This window comes from Gnatocerus cornutus, chromosome 9 (assembly GCF_029298725.1).
Source record: "Gnatocerus cornutus isolate USDA-ARS CGAHR chromosome 9, icGnaCorn1.1, whole genome shotgun sequence".
Taxonomy (NCBI): domain Eukaryota; kingdom Metazoa; phylum Arthropoda; class Insecta; order Coleoptera; family Tenebrionidae; genus Gnatocerus; species Gnatocerus cornutus.
In genome coordinates, this window is record NC_142241.1 from 14,516,776 (window position 1) to 14,539,426 (window position 22,651).

A 22,651-nucleotide genomic window follows, 5' to 3' on the forward strand; every position below is an offset into this window, starting at 1 on the left:
ATTGTTAACCAGCAGTGATGGAAATATCGATCAAAACCAGCTTCATCGTGCTCCAACTGTTTGCAGTTTTTCTAACAATTTGTGCAAGAAGATGCAGAACTCGCAGCCGAACTCGAATTTGCCTGAATTTCAACGATGTAAGTCCCAGTTCGATTTTCCAATCAATGAAATTGTCTTTGCAGGCTCCGACTTTTCTCGACTTATTTTCAACTTCAAATGAATAAAATTCCGTCATGCAAAAACACTTGTTAATTTTGTTAGTCTATAGAAATTAACTCGCTGTGTTAGTCAAGTTTGTTAGCACCAACACCACCAAAAGAAAAGTAAATTTACCAATGAATCATCCTCGTTTCTTACTTTAGGATCCGTCAAATCGATATCCTTCTCCACATGGATCCACCCCGTGGTCCTGCACCCCTGATCCAACTTGGACCCTCCCCCAACATCCCCCTGTTCTTGACTAGCAACATTCTCATCCCCGTTCTTAATCATGCGATTCAACTCCTCGATGACATCTTTGGACGTCGCTCGCTCGTGAAAACTAACCGCTCGATGCGGAGGTCCGTCGATGATATTACTTATAACACCCGAAGAACACTGTGGTAGCCGCTCCGAGGTGATGACGTGCTGCGGGGTGCTGTTCTGGCGGACCTCCACAATTCTCTGTTTCTGCGCCTTTTTATGCGGGATTCTGCTCTTTGGTATCTTCGTCTCTAGGTTGTTATCGTTTTTCTTCGCCGGACTGACTGGGATCTTGGAGTTTTGCTTGCGGCGCGGGATCTTCGAAACGATCGTCTCCGGCGTGCTCACACTGGAATTGTTCGTCGTCGACACGTCACTACTCGTGGACTTTGTGAAGGAGTCGTCGACACTCAAAACACTCTGGTACTCGGTGGAGGTGATTTCCACGTTAACACTGCTGCAGATGTCCACCGGGCGCTCGGTGATGTTCGAACAGTTCTCACTCTCCACGTCTAGCGGCGTCACCAAACACACCTCTTCAGCATACGCGATGTTCTGTTTGATCTCATCCTTGAGGTGCTCGTTCGTGTACTCTTCACACAGCTGCTTCAACGTCACGTAGTTCTCGTCTTTGGAAATCCTCATTTCGGGGCCCTCAATGTTAAATTCTTTGGTTAAATCCGCCGAGCACGGACGTGGGGATTCTTTCTGCTCCCTGGAAGCGACGTACTTTTGTTGTTCGGCGATGAAATTCAGCACGTTGTGGAGGGCGCTGTCGCGGTGGTCGCCGTTGTCGCCCAAACTTCTGGAAGACGTGGATGCGAGACTCTTGGTGCTTTCGAACTTCACCAGCCTGAAATCAATCGTACAAAAAACAGGACGTGGAAAGTTCGTACAAACCTGTAGAAGTCCCTCGTGAAATCGGTGCCCACCGCTGGAATCTCCCCCGTGTCATCGCTGCATCCGCTCAAAGCCGCCGAAGACCTCTTCGAGCACGTTTCCGGTTCGTGCGAATGACAACAGTCCGATCCACTGGACCAACTGTTATCCGGCGAGATCTGTTGGTTCGTTGACACGGCGTACGGCCACGGCTTCTCGTTTTCTCCGATGCTCCCGTTGTCCATCAAGAGGGTCATCAACTCACGTCCTTCTTTGTCCATCATGTAGCTGGAGTTGTTCCATAAACACTCGTTGGAGTCTTCCTCCAACTCCAGCGCGTTGTTCTCTTGGATGCTGGGGAGGGTGGAAATGGATATTTGTCCTGGTGTTAGTACGTCCACTCTCTTGTATTGCTCTCTTAAGTCGTCGGTGGAAAGACTCAAACTCCAGTCTTCGAGCTCGGCGCGATCGTACTCCAGTTCTAGCATGTCTCGGTGTTGCTGCTGAAGAGCCGAACGGGTTTCGTCGAGTCGCAACCACTGTTGGATGTACTCCGCGTCCCACGTGGTGCATTCGAGGCGCTCTTCGGCAGCGCTTGACCACGACAACGGGGAGGTTTTATCATCACAGAATTCGAAATTTGTGTTGCCTAAAAGATCTGGGGGTGAGGTGAGATAATTAGTACGACAATTCAACAAACCCCATAAGGTGCTAGTGGCTTTGGCCCTTCGCAGCGGGTTTTTGTCGGTGATGTCCAAGAGGAAGATCGAGGGACTGCTGGAGATGGGAGAACTGAAGCTGTAGCAAGGACTGGGGGCTGTTGTGATTTTGATGCAGAGGTGGGAGTCGGAGAAACTCCTCATTATGTGCTGGAAGGGCAGCATGTCTTTTCCAGGGGGGTAACTGTTCCTTGGCTTAAGATTGAGTAAATTAAAGGGAATGTATAGAATGTCTGGATCCTTATTGTCGGTCACAAGAAGGCGCGTTTCGGTAATATCAGTCTCGTCGGTGGCTTCCTTCAAGTCCTCCAGTCCTCTGTTAGGAATCGCTTCGCCTGAACCTCTTGTTAAATCCGCTTGGACGTCAGAAGACATAGTCGAGTACCCTTCGTCGCGGTTACCACTTTCCGGCGACTCGTTCCCAGTCGTCTCCTCCTCGCTCTTCGAACTGCTTTGCGCTGAAACTCCTCATGTTACCACTCGACCTCCGACACCACCAACTTACCTAGAATAGGTTTCGCTCTTCGATACTTCGTCGCTTGCACGATCGGCAGATGTAAATTAAGAGAGACAGGCCTCTGCGGTTGGACCCACAACGCCGAATCGACTGTACTCAACGCCTCGAGGAGTTTCTTAGGAGTCACTTCTGATCCCTTTAAGTCCGTCCAGAGTTTAGTCAAGACTTGGTGTCTCCTTTTGTCTTCCAACGACAATCTCGTGTCTGAACATCGATAAATTAGCGCCGACAACAAAGCGAAAGTGGCATTACCTAGAATCTCCGAGTTGCTCGACAATCGTCTTTCGAATTTCGATAGAGCCGTTTCGGTTTCCTCCTCCAACACTTCGGAATTAAAAGAGTTGTAGTGTTTCACAGCGGTCGCAACAGCGCTTTCTTCGGGGGATTTGCTTGGAGGTTCCTGTTCCGGAGGAGTTTCTCCTCGCAGTTGATGGACGAGCATTGAGGTGAGCGCGCGGTTCTGAGATTCCAGTTCGTGTATCCTGTTGTTGAGGGCGCCCACTTCTTCGCGTAGACCCTAATTTTAACAATAAAGAATCAAACAGTGGGAATCATTCTTTGGTTACCTTTTGTGCTAGAAGGGCTTTGACGACTTGGTTAGCGACGTCGTCCAAGCAGCGTTCATACTGTTTCCGAGACTCTTCGGCGTGTCGATGCAGAGCTGCGGCGTGGGCTTGGAGGATTTCTTCGGGGTTAGTTTCGTTACTAACCTGCGCCAGTTGTTGCCTCAGTGTTAAGACCTCATTGTTCAGACGGGCTATTGTGTTTTGATACTGCTGGCAACGGTTCTGCAAAAAAAAAGTTCAAATGAGTCCAAATGAGTGTTTGGTGATGTTATCCGCCACTGGTGCGGATTCGTGTCTGTGAATATTCACGAAGCGGACAAAGTTCGCCCAGTTCACAGGCGTACACGTATTAATTCGTGTTTAAATTGTTAATTTAAAATTAATTTTATGTAGAGATATGTAGAGTTGTTGAGCTATCCTTTGGTTTTAATTTTTCCAAATCTAATTCGGTCGATATCTCGCTTATTTGAGAAGAAATTTTAAACTATTGATACTCATTGTGCGCCAAATTTCATGCAGGATCAAAAACTGGGCTCAAAATCCACGTACGACAACACATAACCTAGTTATGGCTGTTTAAAATTTTCGGATATTTGATTTTTATTTTGCAAATTTTTAAAGCTCGAAATTTCCGAAACTACTACAGATATTGAAAAACGGTTTTTGCCATTGCTTTTCTCGCGATATTTTAGCTAAGAATTCGTTTTTAAAATTTTCTTAAACTTGCAGTTTTTCGCGAAAATTCATGACTAAAACTATGGCAAAGTTTTGATATCGATATCTAGCTTATTTTTTAGAGTAAACTTGAGTTATTATACATCAGTGTACGCAGAATTTTCCGCAGATTCCAAATCTGAGATTTAAATTCAGATTCGACAACAAATAACGTAGGTATGGCCGATCAAAGTTTCGGAATGTTGATTTTCATTTTTTCTCATTTTTCGTAATTTTCAAAGTTAAATATCTCGGAAATTATTAGAAATATTGAGATGCGGTTTGCGCCATTGTTTTTCTTGGCTCATTTTACGTTAGAAAATCTTCGCAAAAGCCCAAAATTCGATAGTCGATTTTTCGCGAAAAAAAAATCCGATTCAAACGATGAAAATTTTTCAATTTTTTTATTTTTGACCATAACTTGTAAACTATTTGTCCGATCAATCTCAAATTTGGCCACTGGATAGATTGCGAGCTCCTCTTTTCATTGATGTATAATTCAATGCTATTAAACGTCGTTTTCATTTTGAAAACTTTGATTGAAAATCACCCTAAAATGACGTTTTCAAAATAGTTTTTACCCAATACCTCGATTATTTATTAAGCAAACTCAATAAGTTTGGGTCTCATTTTACGCAGAATGTCACGCTGAATCCAAAAACATGAGAATTTTTGAATTTTCGTCAACAAATAACTGAGTTATGGCCGTTTGAATTTTTGGGTTGTCGCCAGACGGCCAAATTTTTGAAGGTTCAAAACAATTCGTGCTCGATATCTCGGAAACTATTTGAGATATTGGGATGCGGTTTGCGTCATCGTTTTTCTCGCGATTTTTTACATAAGAAATTGTTCTTAAATTTGTCAAAAGTCGAAATTTGCAAATGTTCGCAAAGATTCATAACTAAAACTATGACAAACTTCTGATAACGAAATCTCGCTTAATTTTTGGAGTAAACTTGAGTTATTATACATCAGTGTACGCAGAATTTTCCGCAGATTCCAAATCTGGGATTTAAATTCAGATCCGACAACAGATAACTGAGGTATGGCCGATCAAAGTTTCGGAAAGTTGATTTTCATTTTTCCTCATCTTTCGTAATTTTTAAAGTTAAATATCTCGGAAATTATTAGAGATATTGAGAAGCGGTTTGCGCCATTCTTTTTCTCGACTCATTTTACGTTAGAAAATGTTCTCAAAACCCCAAAATTCGATAGTCGATTTTTCGCGAAAAAAAATTCCGACTCAAACGATGAACATTTTTAATTTTTTTTATTTTTGGCCATAACTCGTAAACTATTTGTCCGATAGATTTCAAATATGGCCAGTAGATAGACTTCAAGCTCCTCTTTCGATTGATGTATAATTCAATGCTATTAAACGTCGTTTTCACTTTGAAAACTTTAATTGAAAATCACCCTAAAATGACGTTTTCAAAACAGTTTTTAGTCAATACCTCGTTTATTTATTAAGCAAACACAACGAATTTGGGTCTAATTTTACGCAGAATTTTACGCTGAATTCAAAAACATGATAATTTTTTAATTTTTGTCAACAAATAACCGAGTTATGGCCGTTTGAAATTTTGAGTTTTCGCCAGAGGGCCAAATTTTCGAAGGTTCGAAACAATTCGTGCTCGATATCTCGAAAGCTATTTGAGATATTGAGATGCGGTTTGCGCCATCGTTTTTCTCGCAATTTTTTACATAAGAAACAGTTTTTTGATTTTTCCACAAACGAAATTTGCAAATTTACGCAAAAATTCATGACTAAAACTATGGCCAAAATTCTGATATCGAAATCACGCTTATTTTTTATAGTAAACTTGAGTTATTATACATCAGTGTACGCAGAATTTTCCGCAGATTCTAAATCTGGGATTTAAATTCAGATCCGATAACAGATAACTGAGTTATGGCCGATCAAAGTTTCGGAAAGTTGATTTTCATTTTTTCTCATTTTTCCCAATTTTCAAAGTTAAATATTTCGGAAACTATTAGAGATATAGAGATGCGGTTTGCGCCATCGTTTTTCTCGTCTCATTTTACGTTAGAAAAAGTGCTTAAAAGCCCAAAATTCGATAGTCGATTTTTCGCGAAAAAAAATTCCGACTCAAACGATAAAAATTTTTCATTTTTTTTATTTTTGGCTATGGCTTGTCAACTATTTGTCGGATAGATCTCAAATTTGGGCAGTAGATATATCTCGAGCTCCTCTTTCGATTCATGTATAACACAAAAGGATTAAACGTCGTTTTCACCTTGCAAACAGTGACTGAAAATCACCCCAAAATAATCTTTTCAAAACAGCTTTTGACCAATGCCTCGTTTATTTGTTAAACCAACTCAATAAATTTCACTTTAGGCAGAATGTCACGCTGAACCCAAAGCTGCAAGAATTTTTACTTTTGGTCAACAAATAACTGAGTGGCCTTTTGAATTTTTGGGTAGTCGCCAGGGACCAAAACTTTGAAGCGCCGGAAACAATTTTGCCCAATATCTCCCCGAAATTAGTGCAATTATCAAACAATCCTTTTCGGAATCGTTTTTCTCACAATTTTTTACCTTAGAAATCCATCATAGATATGTAGTTCGAATACAAAATTTTCTTTTTTTCAATTCGGTCGCTACCTCGCCTAATTATGAAGCAATCTTAAAGTCTTAGTGCTCATGTTACGCAGAATTTCATGCGCAATCCAAAAAGGGGAGACTCGTTAAGATCCACAAAGAAATAACTGACTTATCCGCCCCTGGTGTGAATTCGTGTCTGTGAATATTCACGAAGCGGACAAAGTACACAGACGTACACATATTAATTCGAGTTTAAATTGTAAATTGTTCCGAAAGTTGGCAACTAACAAGTTCTAGCGTGTCGGATCCGTTGATTAGTAAAACTGTTATTACACTGCGCTAGTTGCGTCAGTGAAATTAATTCGCGGAAGCTTAACCAAAAACTTAACGCATCACACCAGCGAAATGATGTAAGTACACACGCCATTAATCCGAGGGTTCGACGGTCTTCTAGGGTACACCCACACGACACTGCTTCCGTTATCTCTTCCAACAATTAAACTTTAGCGAGATGACGAACATGGTTCAGTTTAGAGAGGGAAATGAGACTGAAGTAACGCGGCTCTTCCTTGTTATGAACCCATAAAATGGTCAGAATTTATTAAGTAACACTGAGGCGCTTCTTGGCGTTGTTTCGAATGTGGTCAGTGGAGCTCGCGTAAATTTTTCATGACGCTTTAAACGTGTGTGGTCTGCAAACACATTCCGCACCCTTGTAAGCGAATGATGGGGGATATGTGCATGATTCGGCTGTATTTCCTCCATGTAGTTTACCTCCGCACAATCGATATCTCCACATCGAAACAAAGTTGGGGTGTGCAACTGTAAAATCCTCCCTTTCCGTGTTTGCATGGGACGTAATCTGGCGATATCGTTATCAGGTGTTGTGTCAGACCCGACCGATTTGGCGGCGGTGACTCAGGTCCTGGCGATAAGCATCGGGACGACTTTTCTCAATTTCTGTGCACGGTTAATCCAAATAATAAAATCATTTTTAACAATTGTGCATGATGAAACTCATTTCTACAAATACAAATACAACTTCGTGTAAAAAAAAGCTACGTTTCGTTTTAAAATGAACTTAAAAAGTTTGTTTAAAATAAGCTTAAAATAGCTCAAAAGCGGCCTAAAAGTAAATCTTTTCTGGCCGCAAACATTTTTGGCCGATCTATGGTGGCGCCATCTATCCAAAGTTTTGCATATTACATCAAGATACCGACATTACCCCCAATTTTATAATTATTTGGGTAAAATCAAAGCGACAAACTGCTGCAAAGTGCAACAAAGACGTTGAATTATTGAAAATGAACATGTCGAGCAGTGCTGCTGCAACAACATCAAAAAGCACATCAAAACTAATTCACACAACTTGTGAAGCTACACATGCCGAAACTGCAAATGTAAATAAAGAAAATATGAACTTTTCTGAAGGATTCATAAATATTTACAATCATTCAGTAGTTATAAATGATTAAATAAATAAATCATAAATAAAAATTAATTAACTTGTAAATTTAATGATGTCGCCTAAAAAATCTTTTGTATATCACGGCCAAAAAGTGCCATTTTGCCCTCGTCTTCTTTCTGGCCTCGGCCAAAAAAGAAACACTTTTTGGCCTTGGTACACAAATAACTATTTTTTATACTTTAAGTCATTGTTTTAAGCATTAAGTCACCCATATTTTCCGCATATTAGAAATTATGGACAATTTTTTCTCATTTTTGAAACTGGACTAACCGGCACTCAACAATACGTGTCAAACTTTGGTAATAACGCGTCATAATAACAAACTAGCTCCCTGATGTTCCAACCTCCATAACTCACAGTTCGTGAATGCAAACGACATATTAACTCCCAGCCCAAGTTTTAATCCATGTGCGCCCTTACAAGTACGCAATTAACTCCTTATAAATAGTGCAAGCATCCCTCTTCTCTGCTCTCGCTGCTACATATCTATTAAGGTCCTGAACGCCTGTTTGGTAATAGCGCCGCATTAAACCGCTATTGCACGGCATTTACGGGGGTCAGCGGGGGATAGACGGTCTTCGCCGTTACGCCCCTGCCGCGAATTACCTTCGGCGAGGGATTAACGGATGCTGAACGTGCTGGTGCAGCTTAATTTTGCATTATTTGTTGTTTCCCCTTTTTGCCCCTTGCACGAGTCACTTATGGTTTTTAAATTGATTTATGGGCACATACGGTCTAGAATTTTATTAATTGTGGCGCCGGTGCTAAAGTCTTGTTTAATTTCATTGGGTTTGTTGGTTTTCTGGGGGTTGTTAAGTTTGATGATAATTTGCATGACTTGCAGAGACTCTGCTGCTGGAGGGGACGATGTCAGTCAAATTTTTACAGCCCTTTCTCCCTTGAAGTTTTATAATTATGATTAATCATCAATTAGGAACTATTTCAGTGTTGGAAGGGGTCGAAATGATTGATTTATTGCAGGCAATAATTTTACAAATCCAAAGATCTGCGACACGTAAAACTGTTGAGTTATCCTTTGGTTTTAATTTTTCCAACTCTAATTCGGTCGATTTCTCGCTTATTTGAGGAGTAATATCAAACTATTGGTACTCATTTTACGCAGAATTTCACGCAGAATACAAAACTGGGCTCCAAATTCATGTATGACAACAAATAACCGAGTCATGGCCGTTTCAAAATTTTATTTTTCAAATTTTTAAAGCTCGATATTTCCGAAATTATTACAGATATTGAGAAACGGTTTTCGCCATTGCTTTTCTTGCGACTTTTTAGTTAACAACCCGTTCTTAGAATTCCCAAAAGTTGAAAGATGGAGTTTGAAAAAAAAAATTATGACTAAAACTATCGCAAAGTTCTGATATCGATATCTCGCTTATTCTTTCGAGTAAACTTGAGTTATTATACATTTGTGTACGCAAAATTTTACGCAGATTCCAAATCTGGGATTTAAATTCAGATCCGACAACAGATAACTGAGTTATGGCCGATCAAAGTTTCGGATAGTTGATTTTCATTTTTCCTAATTTTTCCTAATTTTCAAAGTTAAATATCTCGGAAACTATTCGAAATATTGCGATGCGGTTTGTGCCACTGTTTTTCTCGGCTCATTTTACGTTAGAAAATGTTCTCAAAAGCTCAAAATTCGATAGTCGAGTTTTCGCGAAAAAAAATTGCGACTCAAACGATGAAAATTTTTCATTTTTTTTATTTTTGGCCATAACTCGTAAACTATTTGTCCAATAGATCTCAAATTTGGCCAGTAGATAGACTTCGCGCTCCTCTTTCGACTTTTGTATAATTCAATGCTATTAAACGTCGTTTTTATTTTGAAAACTTTAATTGAAAATCACCCTAAAATGACGTTTTCAAAACAGTTTTTTTCCAATACCTCATTTATTTATTAAGCAAACACAACGAATTTGGGTCTAATTTTACGCAGAATTTTACGCTGAATTCAAAAACATGATAATTTTTAAATTTTTGTCAACAAATAACCGAGTTATGGCCGTTTGAAATTTTGAGTTTTCGCCAGAGGGCCAAATTTTCGAAGGTTCGAAACAATTCGTGCTCGATATCTCGAAAGCTATTTGAGATATTGAGATGCGGTTTGCGCCATCGTTTTTCTCGCAATTTTTTACATAAGAAACAGTTTTGTGATTTTTCCACAAAGGAAATTTGCAAATTTACGCAAAAATTCATGACTAAAACTATGGCCAAAATTCTGATATCGATATCACGCTTATTTTTTATAGTAAACTTGAGTTATTATACATCAGTGTACGCAGAATTTTATGCAGATTCCAAATCTGTGATATAAATTCAGATCCGACAACAGATAACTAAGTTATGGCCGATCAAAGTTTCGGAAAGTTGATTTTCATTTTTCCTGATTTTTCCTAATTTTTAAAGTTAAATATCTCGGAAACTATTAGAGATATTGAGATGCGGTTTGTGCCACTGTTTTTCTCGGCTCATTTTACGTTAGAAAATGTTCTCAAAAGCCCAAAATTCGCTAGTCAATTTTTCGCGAAAAAAAATCCGAATCAAACGATGAAAATTTTTCAATTTTTTTATTTTTGACAATAACTCGTAAACTATTTGTCCGATCGATATCAAATTTGGCCAGTTGATAGATTTCGAGATTCTCTTTCGATTGATGTAACCACAAAGGTATTAAACGCCGTTTTCACCCTGAAAACAGTGATTGAAAATTACCCCAAAATGACCCCTTCAAAACAGTTTTTGGCCAATGCCTCATTTATTTATTAAGCAAACTGGACAAAATTAGGCTCAGTTTACGCAAAATGTCACGGTGAATCCAAATCCGCAAGTATTTTTAAATTTTGTCAACAAATAACTGAGTTATGGTCGTTTAAAATTTTGGGTTGTCGCCAGAGGGCGAAATTTTTGAAGCTTCGAAAACATTTTTGCTCAATATCTCAGAAGTTAAGATAGATCAAAAGAAACGGTTTTCGCCATCGTTTTTCTCGCGATTTTTTAGTTAAGAATTCGGTCTTAGATTTCCCGAAATTGAAAAATTTGATTTTTTCGAAAAAAAATTTCATGACTAAAACTGCAACACGCAAAAAAAACCGATGCGCCATCAAAAATGTTAAAAAATTATAAAATTGTGGAGCAGAATAGTTAGTTTTAGAAATTCGTATCCAAAGATCCACCCTTTCTCCGAAACAAAATGGAGTACGTAATTGCAATCGGATTAAAACACAAAAAAGAACTCATTCTATTGGCTCGCATTATCTTTATCAAAGTAGTTTTTATAACAAAAAACGCACCGAATCTAGCAACGTTCCATTCATTGGCTGGGTGTCCACAACTGTTGTTTATTGGATACATTTTTCAGCCAATTAAATCATACACAATAAAGAGGCAATAATTCATTGGTTGTTGATTTGATAACAAGTAACAGACAAGACAAAAGAAATCGAGTTCTGTATCGCCTGCGTAACTTTTTCATTGTTATTTTATTTATTCTATATAAGTAAAAAGGAGTAGCAGTCATGTAACCTGCAAATCCTGCAGCTTCATTTTTCCTTATTAGCAGGTTCTTGTAAAAAGCCCTCTTTGTATGGAATCTCTCCAATTATCCCGGCTTAAATCCTGACATGTATCCGTAATAATATAATACCGTTCAGTAACAGGGCCACTAGTCCTAAAAGTTGCGGGGTGAAGGGATTCGACTGTGGTTTCATGCAAACAAGGGGAGAAACCCTCGCAACACCGGGGGCGCCGTTGCCTCCCCGACATCTTTTTATTAATGCACAGCGGTATCGGCCAAACTGCCCCTCAAACACTGCACCACGCAACCTTGTTATAGAACTAACTCGGTTTAGTCGCTTCATTTGGCGAGCAAGAAAAAATTGTGAGAGGGCGAAGAAACGGAAGACTTTTGCTCCGCTTCCATAAATCCCAGATTAAACCTCTTGAAAAATTCCCGATCGGCTCGAGCACGCGACTTTGAAAATCCGGGAAAAAATCAAATAATAAAGGGGGATTTCCAGTTACGTCGCCTCTCCCTTGCTCGATCGAAACAGTTCCGTCCGTTAATGTTAAATGAGTTTCGCAGGAAGTGAAAAGAGACTTTAAATAAGTAATTAAGTTCGCTAATCCGCCGTGAAAGAAGCTCCGACTTTAATCCGGATCCATCATTTTAAATAAACTCAGAGGGTTTATACAACTACAAAAAGTCTTGGGAGAGAATCTAATTGAAAGCAAATATTTACGCAAGGACCTCTATATTTATTTTATTAAAGAGGGGACAGGAATCTGGAGAATTGAAACGAAAATGTGCTCGCTCTAATTAAAAACTCCACGAAAAATGTACAAATTAAAATTCAAATTAATTTCAAAGAAAGACGAGACGCGGAATGAAACTGAGGCAACGTAATCGACGCAACTTCCATGATAATCACGTTTATGTCTCTTTGCGCTATACGCGAGATTAAGAGGTGTTTTGCCAGAAATTTAACATTACCAAGACCGTTCGCAAGTTTTCTAACATTTGAATTTTGTATCAGTCTAATCCGATTGCGCCCCCTTGCAAAAATTACACTCAAATCCGAGTTATAGTAATTAAATTTTAGTCAAGCATTAATTTAATTTGCGCAATTAAATTCAAATTCGGTGTTGAAGCTGCGAGTTTTCTCTAAACCAAATGTAATGAAATATAATAAAAAAATCGTTCGAAACAATTCGTGCCCAATATCTCGGAAAATATTAGAAATTTTAGGAAACTGTGTGCGCCAACGATTTCCTCGCGATTTTCGATTTTCCAAAAGTCGAAAGTTGGAGCTTTTCGCGAAAATTCATGACTAAAATTATGTCAAACTTCTGAAATCGATATCTCGCTTATTTTTTAGAGCAAACTTAAGTTATTATACATCATTGTACGCAGAATTTTACGCAGATTTCAAATCTGGGATTTAAACTCAGATCCGACAACAGATAACTGAGTTATGGCCGATCAAAGTTTCGAAAATTTCTCATTTTTCGTAATTTTTAAAGTTAAATACAGGGTGTCCGGAAAGTGGCGCACCACCTTGAAAGGGGGTAATTGGGTGGTCCTCTAGAGTACCAAAAAAATTCCAGACTCTCTGTTTTCACAGGAAGACCAAAAGAAAATTAGGAAAATGGCAACATTGCTGAACTTTTCCTCCAATAATTTAAATTTCTAGTATTCAGAGCCATAGTAACTTTGCTGTTGTATTGTTGGCGTTAGTCAGGTCGGCTCATGAACGAGTAATGTGATGGAGATTGTTGATTCAAAAACTTTGTTAACAGTTTTCAGGCATTTCTTGCAAGATTTTTCCGATTTTCTTTGCACCATGCCTTTGCGCAAAATGTCCTTTAGGTAACAAATTCATTTGAACGTAAAATTATTGCACAGAAATCGTTAATTTTCGCATCAAACTTTGCCTCTTCAATCCATCATACCTCGAAAAATTGAAGACATGGATTTTTTTTAACATTTTCCCGGTGATCTATGGCATTGTCCGATGATACAGTTTCACGGTGGTGCGCGACTTTCCGGACACCCTGTATCTCGGAAACTATTTGAGATATTGAGATGCGGTTTGCGCCATTCTTTTTCTCGGCTCATTTTACGTTAGAAAATGTTCTCAAAAGCCCAAAATTCGATAGTCGATTTTTCGCGAAAAAAAATTGCTGCTCAAACGATGAAAATTTTTAATTTTTTTAAATTTTGGCCATAACTCGTAAACTATTTGTCCAATCGACTTCAAATTTGGCCAGTAGATAGATTTTGAGCTCCTCTTTCGACTGAGGTATAATTCAAAGATATTAAAAGTCGTTTTCATTTTGAAAATATTGATTGAAAATCACCCTAAAATGACGGTTTCAAAACAGTTTTTGGCCAATGCCTCGTTTATTTATTAAGGAAACTCAACAAATTTGGGCTCATTTTACGCAGAATGTCACGCTGAATCCAAAAACATGGGAATTTTTGAATTTTCGATAACAAATAAGTGAGTTACGGCCGTTTGAATTTTTAAAGGTTCAAAACAATTCGTGCTCGATATCTCGGAAATTATTTCAGATATTGAGATGCGGTTTGCGCCATCGTTTTTCTCGCGATTTTTTATATACAAAATAGTACTTAGATTTTCCAAAAGTTGAAAGTTGCAGTTTTTCGCGAAAATTCATGGCTAAAACTACGGCAAAGTTCTAAAATCTTACTTTTTGAAGTAAACTTGCGTTATTATACACCATTTTAGGCATAATTTTCCACAGATTCCAAATCTAGACTTAAAATTCAGATCCGACAACAAATAACTGAGTTATGCTCGATCAAAGTTTCGGATAGTTGATTTTAATTTTTCTAATTTTTAAAGCTAAAAATCTCGGAAACTATTAAAAATATTGAGCAACTGTTTGCGCCATTGTTTACCTCGCCTTATTTTACGTTAGAAAAAGTTTTCAAAATCCCAAAATTCGAAGGTCGATGTTTTCGCAAAAAAAAAATCCGACCCAAAACATGAATTTTTCGTTTTATTGTTTTTTGGTCAAAACTCGTAAACTATTTGTCCGATCGATTTCAAATTTATCCAGTTGATAGATTTTGAGCCGCCCTTTTGATTGATGTATAACACAAAAGTATTAAACGTCGTTTTCACGTTGAAAATAGTGATTGAAAACTCGCTGCGAATTTTCTCAAAACCAAATGATAATGAAATAGTCAAAAAAATCGTCGCGTCATTCCTGAGTTCAGACAATCCCATGTTTACCAACTAAATCATTTTCTGATGCACGTCAATTATTATTAAACGAAGAGTAATGGCTCCCGACGATCGTTCTTAAAATAGGATCGATATTCATCATGTAAATTATAATAATGGTCTCATTAATCTTGCCGTTTCGTCACGTTGTCACTTCCAACTCGCACGTGTCCCAAATTTAATTTAGAAACAGTCCACCGCCAGTGACAGTTTTTCCCGAAACCATAAGACACAAACAAGGAAATAAAGGAAGAGGATTGAAATTAGGGGCGTCATTACTTTTTTCATAATGGTTTGAATGGCGTCCATTTCTGGCGGTCCCACGGATTTTAGGGACTTTTCCCGGAAGCTGACCCGATTTCGGCGCTGTTTACTGCCGCTGCTTTAATATTCCGGCAATAATTTTCGGTGTTTACTGGAAATATTTCACAACTTCGCCGCTTCAGCCCTTCAATTTCAGATTTAATTAAGCGGAAAACGTAGGACAGTTCGCTTTTACAACGAATCTGCATTAAGTTTTCAGGATTTCATAGTTATGAAAAATAACGCATTAAAACTCACCTCGAAAGCTAGAGTTAGAGCGTTCTTCTCCTGCCGCAGCAGCTCAGCCTGCTTCTTGTACACCAGCATCGACCGCACCGTTTCTTCCATTCTGCAAAAAAAATTTACATCATTTCATTTGAAATTTCTTGACAGTGCTTGTCAGCTTCTGTCAGAATCGATCCGACACTTGAGTCCTCTCCAGCGAACCCCGCGAAGAATTCCTCGAGTGCTTCTCGACGTTTCAAGCACATCATAGGATAGTCTCAGTTTTCAACATTCCGGTAATGACAGATGTGAGATTTGCGAAGCGTGAAAGGGTCTGGCGAACTTAATAAAATAGTCGAGGGAGGAAACCCTCAGCTGATTCGACACATTACTAACAGACGGTGCCACTTGGCGCAGCCCCTACTTTATTAGTGATTGTTGTTATTAAGTGACTGGTTGTGGAGATGAAGAATTAACTCGTTTACAAGTTAGATGTTTTGGTAACGGGTATGTTAGCATCTGGACGGGCTTTGAACACGGTTACTGTTACAGGATGCATAAAATTACTGTTTATTCCAAATTGTTCAATGGGGCTAAAAAACGAATTTTATTGTAGTTTTTTACCGGTTTCCACACATAAATCAATTGCGATTCTGGTGCACGCGAGCATTCGTCTGCGGCTATCGACATTATTTCAATAATTCAGTACCGTTGAGGCAATCCATAAATCATGAGAAAATGTCACCAGAACGAGTCAAGATATGTTGGAAATGAAGTGAAAAGAAATTGCCTGTTAGCTTCTTTCCAGCTTCTATTTGCCAAAAGTCTTGTGCAAAATCAGCCTATTAAACTGAGTGCCCTCGTTCAAAGGCGATCTTTTCCACCGAGGATGAAAAGATTGTGTTATTTACCATTTGGAAGCGCGCATACTCCCGAGACCATTTAAATTTCAAATATTTACATTTCGTTGTGGAAGCTCGAATGCTTGTAAAATTCCACTACGGATTATAACCGGAAGGTCCCTGGAAGAATGCACCGCCAAATCAATACAACTAAGGTAAAGACTTCGATCCATCAACTCGTCAGGATAATCGCGCGATCGCATGCCCGAAGAAAACCGTCTAGAAATAACGAAAAATCTGCGCTTTCCATATCTAAACTAGCTCGATGATTTAAAGTGGCCGTCCGCGCCACCCCCAGTTTGAGTTTTATGAACCCAATATGTACTAAATCATCCGCATATTGCCAGGATAAGGATAGTTTACTGACGATATCCTCGCAGATTTATCTCGGGGAGCCGCGTCCAGCATTCCCAGCGCGATTTCACTTTATGTTGTCTTTTTACGATCTAACTGTACCTGGAGGAAAAGTCGCGCTGAATATTCACGATCTGTTTTCCCTTCTCGTACATCGAAATTTCGGCGATATTAAAGCACGGGGGTGCACAAATTGACGTAACTGGTTCGAACGTCGGAATAAGATAACTTTATTAGGCTATAAGCTGTGTTTCAGAGGGCGCTTCTGTTTATTGAGAGGAAGAGGAATATTGAGAAACCCTGGGCGATATTGTTTCGTCGGCTCATTTTGCGTTGGGAAAAGTTCTCAACTGCCCAAAATTCTATTAGTCATTTTTTCGCTACAAGCGGAAACTATTAGAAATATTAGGAAAGCGTTTGCGCCATCGTTTTTCTCGCGATTTTTTACATAAGAAATTGTTGTTAGATTTTCCAAAAGTCGAAAGTTGCAGTTTTTCGCGAAAGTTCATGGCTAAAACTATGGCAAAGTTCTGAAATCTTACTTTTTGAAGTAAACTAGCGTTATTATACACCATTTTAGGCATAATTTTCCACAGATTCCAAATCTAGACTTAAAACTCAGATCCGACAACAGATAACTGAGTTATGGCCGATCAAAGTTTCGAAAAGTTGATTTTCATTTTTCCTCATTTTTCGTAATTTTTAAAGTTAAATATCTAGGAAACTATTTGAGATATTGAGATGCGGTTTGCGCCACTGTTTTTCTCGGCTCATTTTACGTTAGAAAAAGTTCTCAAAAGCCCAAAATTCGATAGTCAATTTTTCGCGAAAAAAAAAAATCGACTCAAACGATGAAAATTTCTCATTTTTTTAAATTTTGACAATAACTCGTAAACTATTCGTCCGATCGATATCAAATTTGGCCAGTTGATAGATTTTGAGCTCCCCTTTCGGCTGATGTATAACTCAAAGATATTAAACGTCGTTTTCATCTTGAAAATATTTATTGAAAATCACCCTAAAATGACGTCTTCAAAACAGTTTTTGGCCAATGCCTCGTTTATTCATTAAGCAAACTCAACAAATTTGGGCTCATTTTACGCAAAATGTCACGCTGGATCCAAAAACATCAGAATTTTTCAATTTTCGTCAACAAATAACTGAGTTATGGCCGTTTCAATTTTTGGGTTGTCGCCAGAGGAACAAATTTTTGAAGGTTCAGATATTGAGATGCCGCCATCGTTTTTCTCGCGATTTAAGTTTTTCGCAAAAATTCATGTCATGACTAATAAATCCATGGCAAAGTTTTAAAATCGATTTTCCGCTTATTTTTTGGAGCAAATTTGCGTTATTATACCTCATTTTACGGGAGGTGTGAAACATTCAGGCGCTCCTCAAAACTTTACTCCTCAGGTTGAGAAACGCTGGTGTTCATAAAGAATGTTTCTGTTCACAGTCAGATGAACAGCGTGATTTGGGTGCTGCTCTTTGTTTTTCAAGTACAATGCGGGCGTAAGTCTTGAGCACAGTAGTGTGCTTGTTAATTTCCTGTTGTCAACGTTGACATTTGATACGAATGTTGACAAAAGAGACCGCCAGGTTTCTACACGAGGGGAAAGTAAGCGCAGTTGAGGAAGGAAAAATGAATAGGGGAGAGGGGGGCATAGTGGGGTACTTAACATTCAATTAGCCACGCATGTTAAAATAATAAAAATTAACAATTTTTTTTTACTAAATATCATAGACTAATGTATTGCGGATGATTTTTGTTGAACTTTTTTTGATTACCATAAAAAACTTACGACTTGTGAGCATTATTTTAAAAAATGGGATTTGCCCCGCTTTGCCCCGCACATAGGGGTAAAGTGGGGTACCCTATGGGGAAATCAAATTTTTGAATTACTGTGTACCTACTTAGAAAAAGTAACATTAAAAAATTACTTAGGCATCAATGCCAATTGCACATAAATGAGCAGGTTCATCATAATTAGCCACAACATTTGTATGACTAAATTTGAAAAAAACTTGCTCCCTAACTTCGCGAATTTTTTAACGAAAACACTGAATTTCACATTTTGTTTTATAAAACATATAGGTTTTCACATTTTGTTTTATAAAACACACGTGGTTAACTGTCAACTAACAACCAATCAAAACACGCTATTCGACTTTTTTCACAGCGTTTAATTTGAGCAGCAGGAGTGTTACCCCGCTATGCCCCGGTACCCCACTATGCCCCCCTCTCCCCTACTGATTGCAACAACTCCGCTTCCTCTGGAACGAACGCGCGAATTTCACAAGAGTTTACTTTTTAACTAAAAACTGCACTTTTTGTCGATGATGCTCAACATCTGTCAAACAAACAGTCAAATTAGAAAAATTCTCCCTTTGCAGCCCAACTTTTATTCCGGGTTCTGTCATCACGCCGGATTACGCCCGTTGTTCGTCTAATTTGATTTATACAGTCAGATAAAAGCAAGGGATCTTTCTTTGAAAAACTCAAGCTTATCTCCCCCAAGTACACAGTAAAAGTGAAAGCAAATATTTGAATCGCCGTGTATTTTAAACTGTCGTCTTATCTTATTAGAAGCATGATGTCTACCGTTCCGGATCGCCGTCCATGAGAATATTTGCCCTTTGCAATGCTCCGTTGACAGAGCGAGAATAACTTCAGACCCTTTCAATTAGTCAACATTGCTTTTGTTCGCTTAAAAAGTAAGACAGAAACCCGGAAAACTCCGGTGTCAGATCACGTCTTTTCACCCGGAAGATTTAAAAGCTCGCCAAGTTTAAAACGACGTGTGAAGCGCCGCCAATAAAACCCATCAAAGTTTAGCGGTTACCTGGTAAATTCCGTTGTGAGCAGTTTGAGTCTAGACTTGCATCGAGCGGCTTCTTGGAGGGCTTGTTTCGCCCTGGTCTCGCTGTCTGCGCGAAGGCGACGTTCTCGGTCAGCATCCCTCTGAGCTGATTCCCTCTGCAAAGAAAATTACTCGTTTATATTGCGATCGAACAGAACTGACCACGCACGTTTTGGTACTTGAAGCTCGAAAACGCCATCGGCCCAAACAACCCGACTTATTTAAATATTTGTTTATCACAACACAATCACACAACAACGCATTGAGGCGCGTTCTCATTGATTTAATTAACTCGGCGCAAACAAGAAGTCACGTGAAGGAATAGTTGGCAGTCGGCTATTATCCAATTTAACGAGTTTGCTTTAATGGCGACTTTTCGTTTGCGTAAACCACTGGCTATAAATTCGGAATTATTGTAAGAGTAATTATTTTTGATGATAAAGGGTTGAAATGATTTTCCAACGCATTCATCTCGTCGTTTGAAGGCTTTACTGCTATTTTACACGGGTGGAAGCATAAATATTGAAATCGCTTGTGGGCAGAACCTTAGCGAAGATAATTTACGTTCGGGCCAGACAATGCAGAGTGTGTTACGTAAAGCTAGCTAACTTTATAGCACCGTCTATAGTATGCATGCTAACGCAATTTTATTACTGAGCCATATCGGGAGATTATGGTACAATTCCATATAACCTTCATCAGATAAAATTAATAATGTGGATCCTTAGGGGGTATGAAATATTGCTCGAGTTTGAGAGGAACTAACTAAAAATATCGTCCGAATTAATTTAATCACTGGCGCTTTGCTGTTTTAATGGTCTACTTCACACGTTTCAGCTAATCGACTGATGGCTAAACAACCAATAAATGTAATCAGCGATAATATTCCAGCATTGATACGGTGCTAACATGACAGCAAACATCAACTTGGAGCTCCCCAATTTCGATTTCGGCTCGTGTTCTGTCAGTTTTTATTGAATTACTAATCAACGATTTATTAAATTATGAATTATTGGAAGTTCGCAATCAAGCTCTCAAATTTTCATTATTGAACGCCCCCCGATATTTCAATCCGCAAAGATAGCGAGAGATTAAAAACTAGCAATTTTTCCGAATCTCGTAGCTGTAGCACTAATATTACCAAAATTATGAATTTTAAGAGGAAGATTTCTCATATTTCCGCTTCGCATTAAAAATATATTTTTTTTTAATTTGTGTCTTTCGATCTACAATTTTAAAAATTGACAGAGTCAAATTACGCAGAAAAACTAGTAATTTTCCTAAATTTTATAGATGTAGCACTAAAATTACCATAATTACGGATTTTTAGGGGAGAATTTCTTGTATTTCAGTTTCGCCTTAAAAATAAAAATTTCTAAAATTTGTGTCTTAAGATCTACAATTTTGAAATCTGGCAGAGTTAGTATACCATTAAAGACTAGTAATTCCCCCAAATTCCATAACAGTAGCACTAAAATTACCAAAATTACAAATTTTTATGGAAGGATTTCTCGTATTTCGGGTTCGCCGTAAAAATAAAAATTTCTAAAATTTGTGTCTTTTGATCTAAAATCTTGAAATTTGACAGAATTAATATACGACAAAAAACTAGTAATTTCCCTAAATTTTGTAGCTGTAACACTAAAATTACCAAATTTACGAATTTTTAGGAGAGGATTTCTAGTATTTCGGCTTAGGCTTGAGAATAAAAATTTCTAAAATTTGTGTCTTTTGATCTCCAATTTTGAAATTTGGCAGAGCTAATATACCATTAAAGACTAGTAATTTCCCCAAATTGCATAACTGTAGCACTAAAATTACCAAAATTACCAATTTTTAGGAGAGGATTTCTCATATTTCCACTACGCCTTGAAAATGAAAATTTCTAAAATTTGTGCCTTTCAATCTAAAATTTTGAAATTTAGCAGAGTTAATATACGATGAAAAACTAGTAATTTCCACAAATTTTGTAGCTGTAGCACTAAAATTACCAAATTTACGATTTTTTAAAAGAGGATTTGTCGTATTTCGGGCTTAGGCTTGAGAATGAAAATTTCTAAAATTTGTGTCTTTTGATCTCTAATTTTGAAAATTGGCAGAGTTAATATAGCATTAAAGACTAGTAATTGCCCCAAATAGCATATCTGTAGCACTAAAATTACCAAAATTACGAATTTTTAAGACAGGATTTTTTATATTTCCACTTCGCCTTGAAAATAAAAATTTCTAAAATGTGTGTCTTTTAATCTAAAATTTTGAAATTTAACAGAGTTAATATACGATGAAAAACTAGTGATTTTCCCCAATTTTGTAGCCGTAGCCCTAAAATTACCAAACTTACGAATTTTTAGAAAAGGATTTCTCGTATTTCAGCTTAGGTTTGAGAATAAAAATTTCTAAAATTTGTGTCTTCTGATCTCCAATTTTGAAATTTGGCAGAGCTAATATACCATTAAAGACTAGTAATTTCCCCAAATTGCATAACTGTAGCACTAAAATTACCAAAATTACCAATTTTTAGGAGAGGATTTCTCATATTTCCACTACGCCTTGAAAATGAAAATTTCTAAAATTTGTGCCTTTCAATCTAAAATTTTGAAATTTAGCAGAGTTAATATACGATGAAAAACTAGTAATTTCCACAAATTTTGTAGCTGTAGCACTAAAATTACCAAATTTACGATTTTTTAAAAGAGGATTTGTCGTATTTCGGGCTTAGGCTTGAGAATAAAAATTTCTAAAATTTGTGTCTTCTGATCTCCAATTTTGAAAATTGGCAGAGTTAATATACCATTAAAGACTAGTAATTTCCCCAAATTGCATAACTGCAGCACTAAAATTACCAAAACTACGAATTTTTAAAGGAGGATTTCTCATATTTCCACTACGCCTTGAAAATAAAAATTTCTAAAATTTGTGTTTTTCAATCTAAAATTTTAAAATTTAGCAGAGTTAATACACGATGAAAAGCTAGTAATTTCCCCACATTTTGTAACTGTAGCACTAAAATTACGAAATTTATGAATTTTCAGAAGAGGATTTCTCGTATTTCGGCTTAGCTTTGAGAATAAAAATTTCTAAAATTTGTGTCTTTTGATCTCTAATTTTGAAATTTGGCAGAGTTAATTTATCATTAAAGAGTAGTAATTTCCCCAAATTGCATAACTGTAGCACTGAAATTACCAAAACTACGAATTTTTAAAGGAGGATTTCTCATATTTCCACTACGCCTTGAAAATAAAAATTTCTAAAATGTGTGTCTTTCAATCTAAAATTTTGAAATTTAGCAGAGTTAATACTAGACGAAAAACTAGTAATTTACCCAAATTTTGTAGCTGTA

General features: G+C 37.7%; 1 protein-coding gene across 6 annotated transcripts in view; it reads right to left on the minus strand.

Annotated features, from left to right (window-relative positions):
- LOC148169094 (uncharacterized) overlaps nt 1-22,651 on the minus strand; it is an 83,431-nt gene that overhangs the window by 2,405 nt on the left and 58,375 nt on the right. For 2 of the 6 annotated variants that reach the window (XM_088044660.1, XM_088044663.1), the window contains exons 4-11: nt 19,294-19,427; nt 15,228-15,318; nt 3,144-3,365; nt 2,830-3,094; nt 2,566-2,781; nt 2,042-2,518; nt 1,363-1,999; nt 334-1,315 (exon numbers count right to left, since the gene is read on the minus strand). In XM_088044660.1, coding sequence (XP_087900786.1) covers nt 334-1,315; nt 1,363-1,999; nt 2,042-2,518; nt 2,566-2,781; nt 2,830-3,094; nt 3,144-3,365; nt 15,228-15,318; nt 19,294-19,427 — 3,024 coding nt within the window. Of the gene's footprint in view, nt 1-333; nt 1,316-1,362; nt 2,519-2,565; nt 2,782-2,829; nt 3,095-3,143; nt 3,366-15,227; nt 15,319-19,293; nt 19,428-22,651 lie in introns of all 6 variants that reach the window. The other 4 variants (XM_088044659.1, XM_088044665.1, XM_088044662.1 and 1 more) reach the window with 3 other exon arrangements.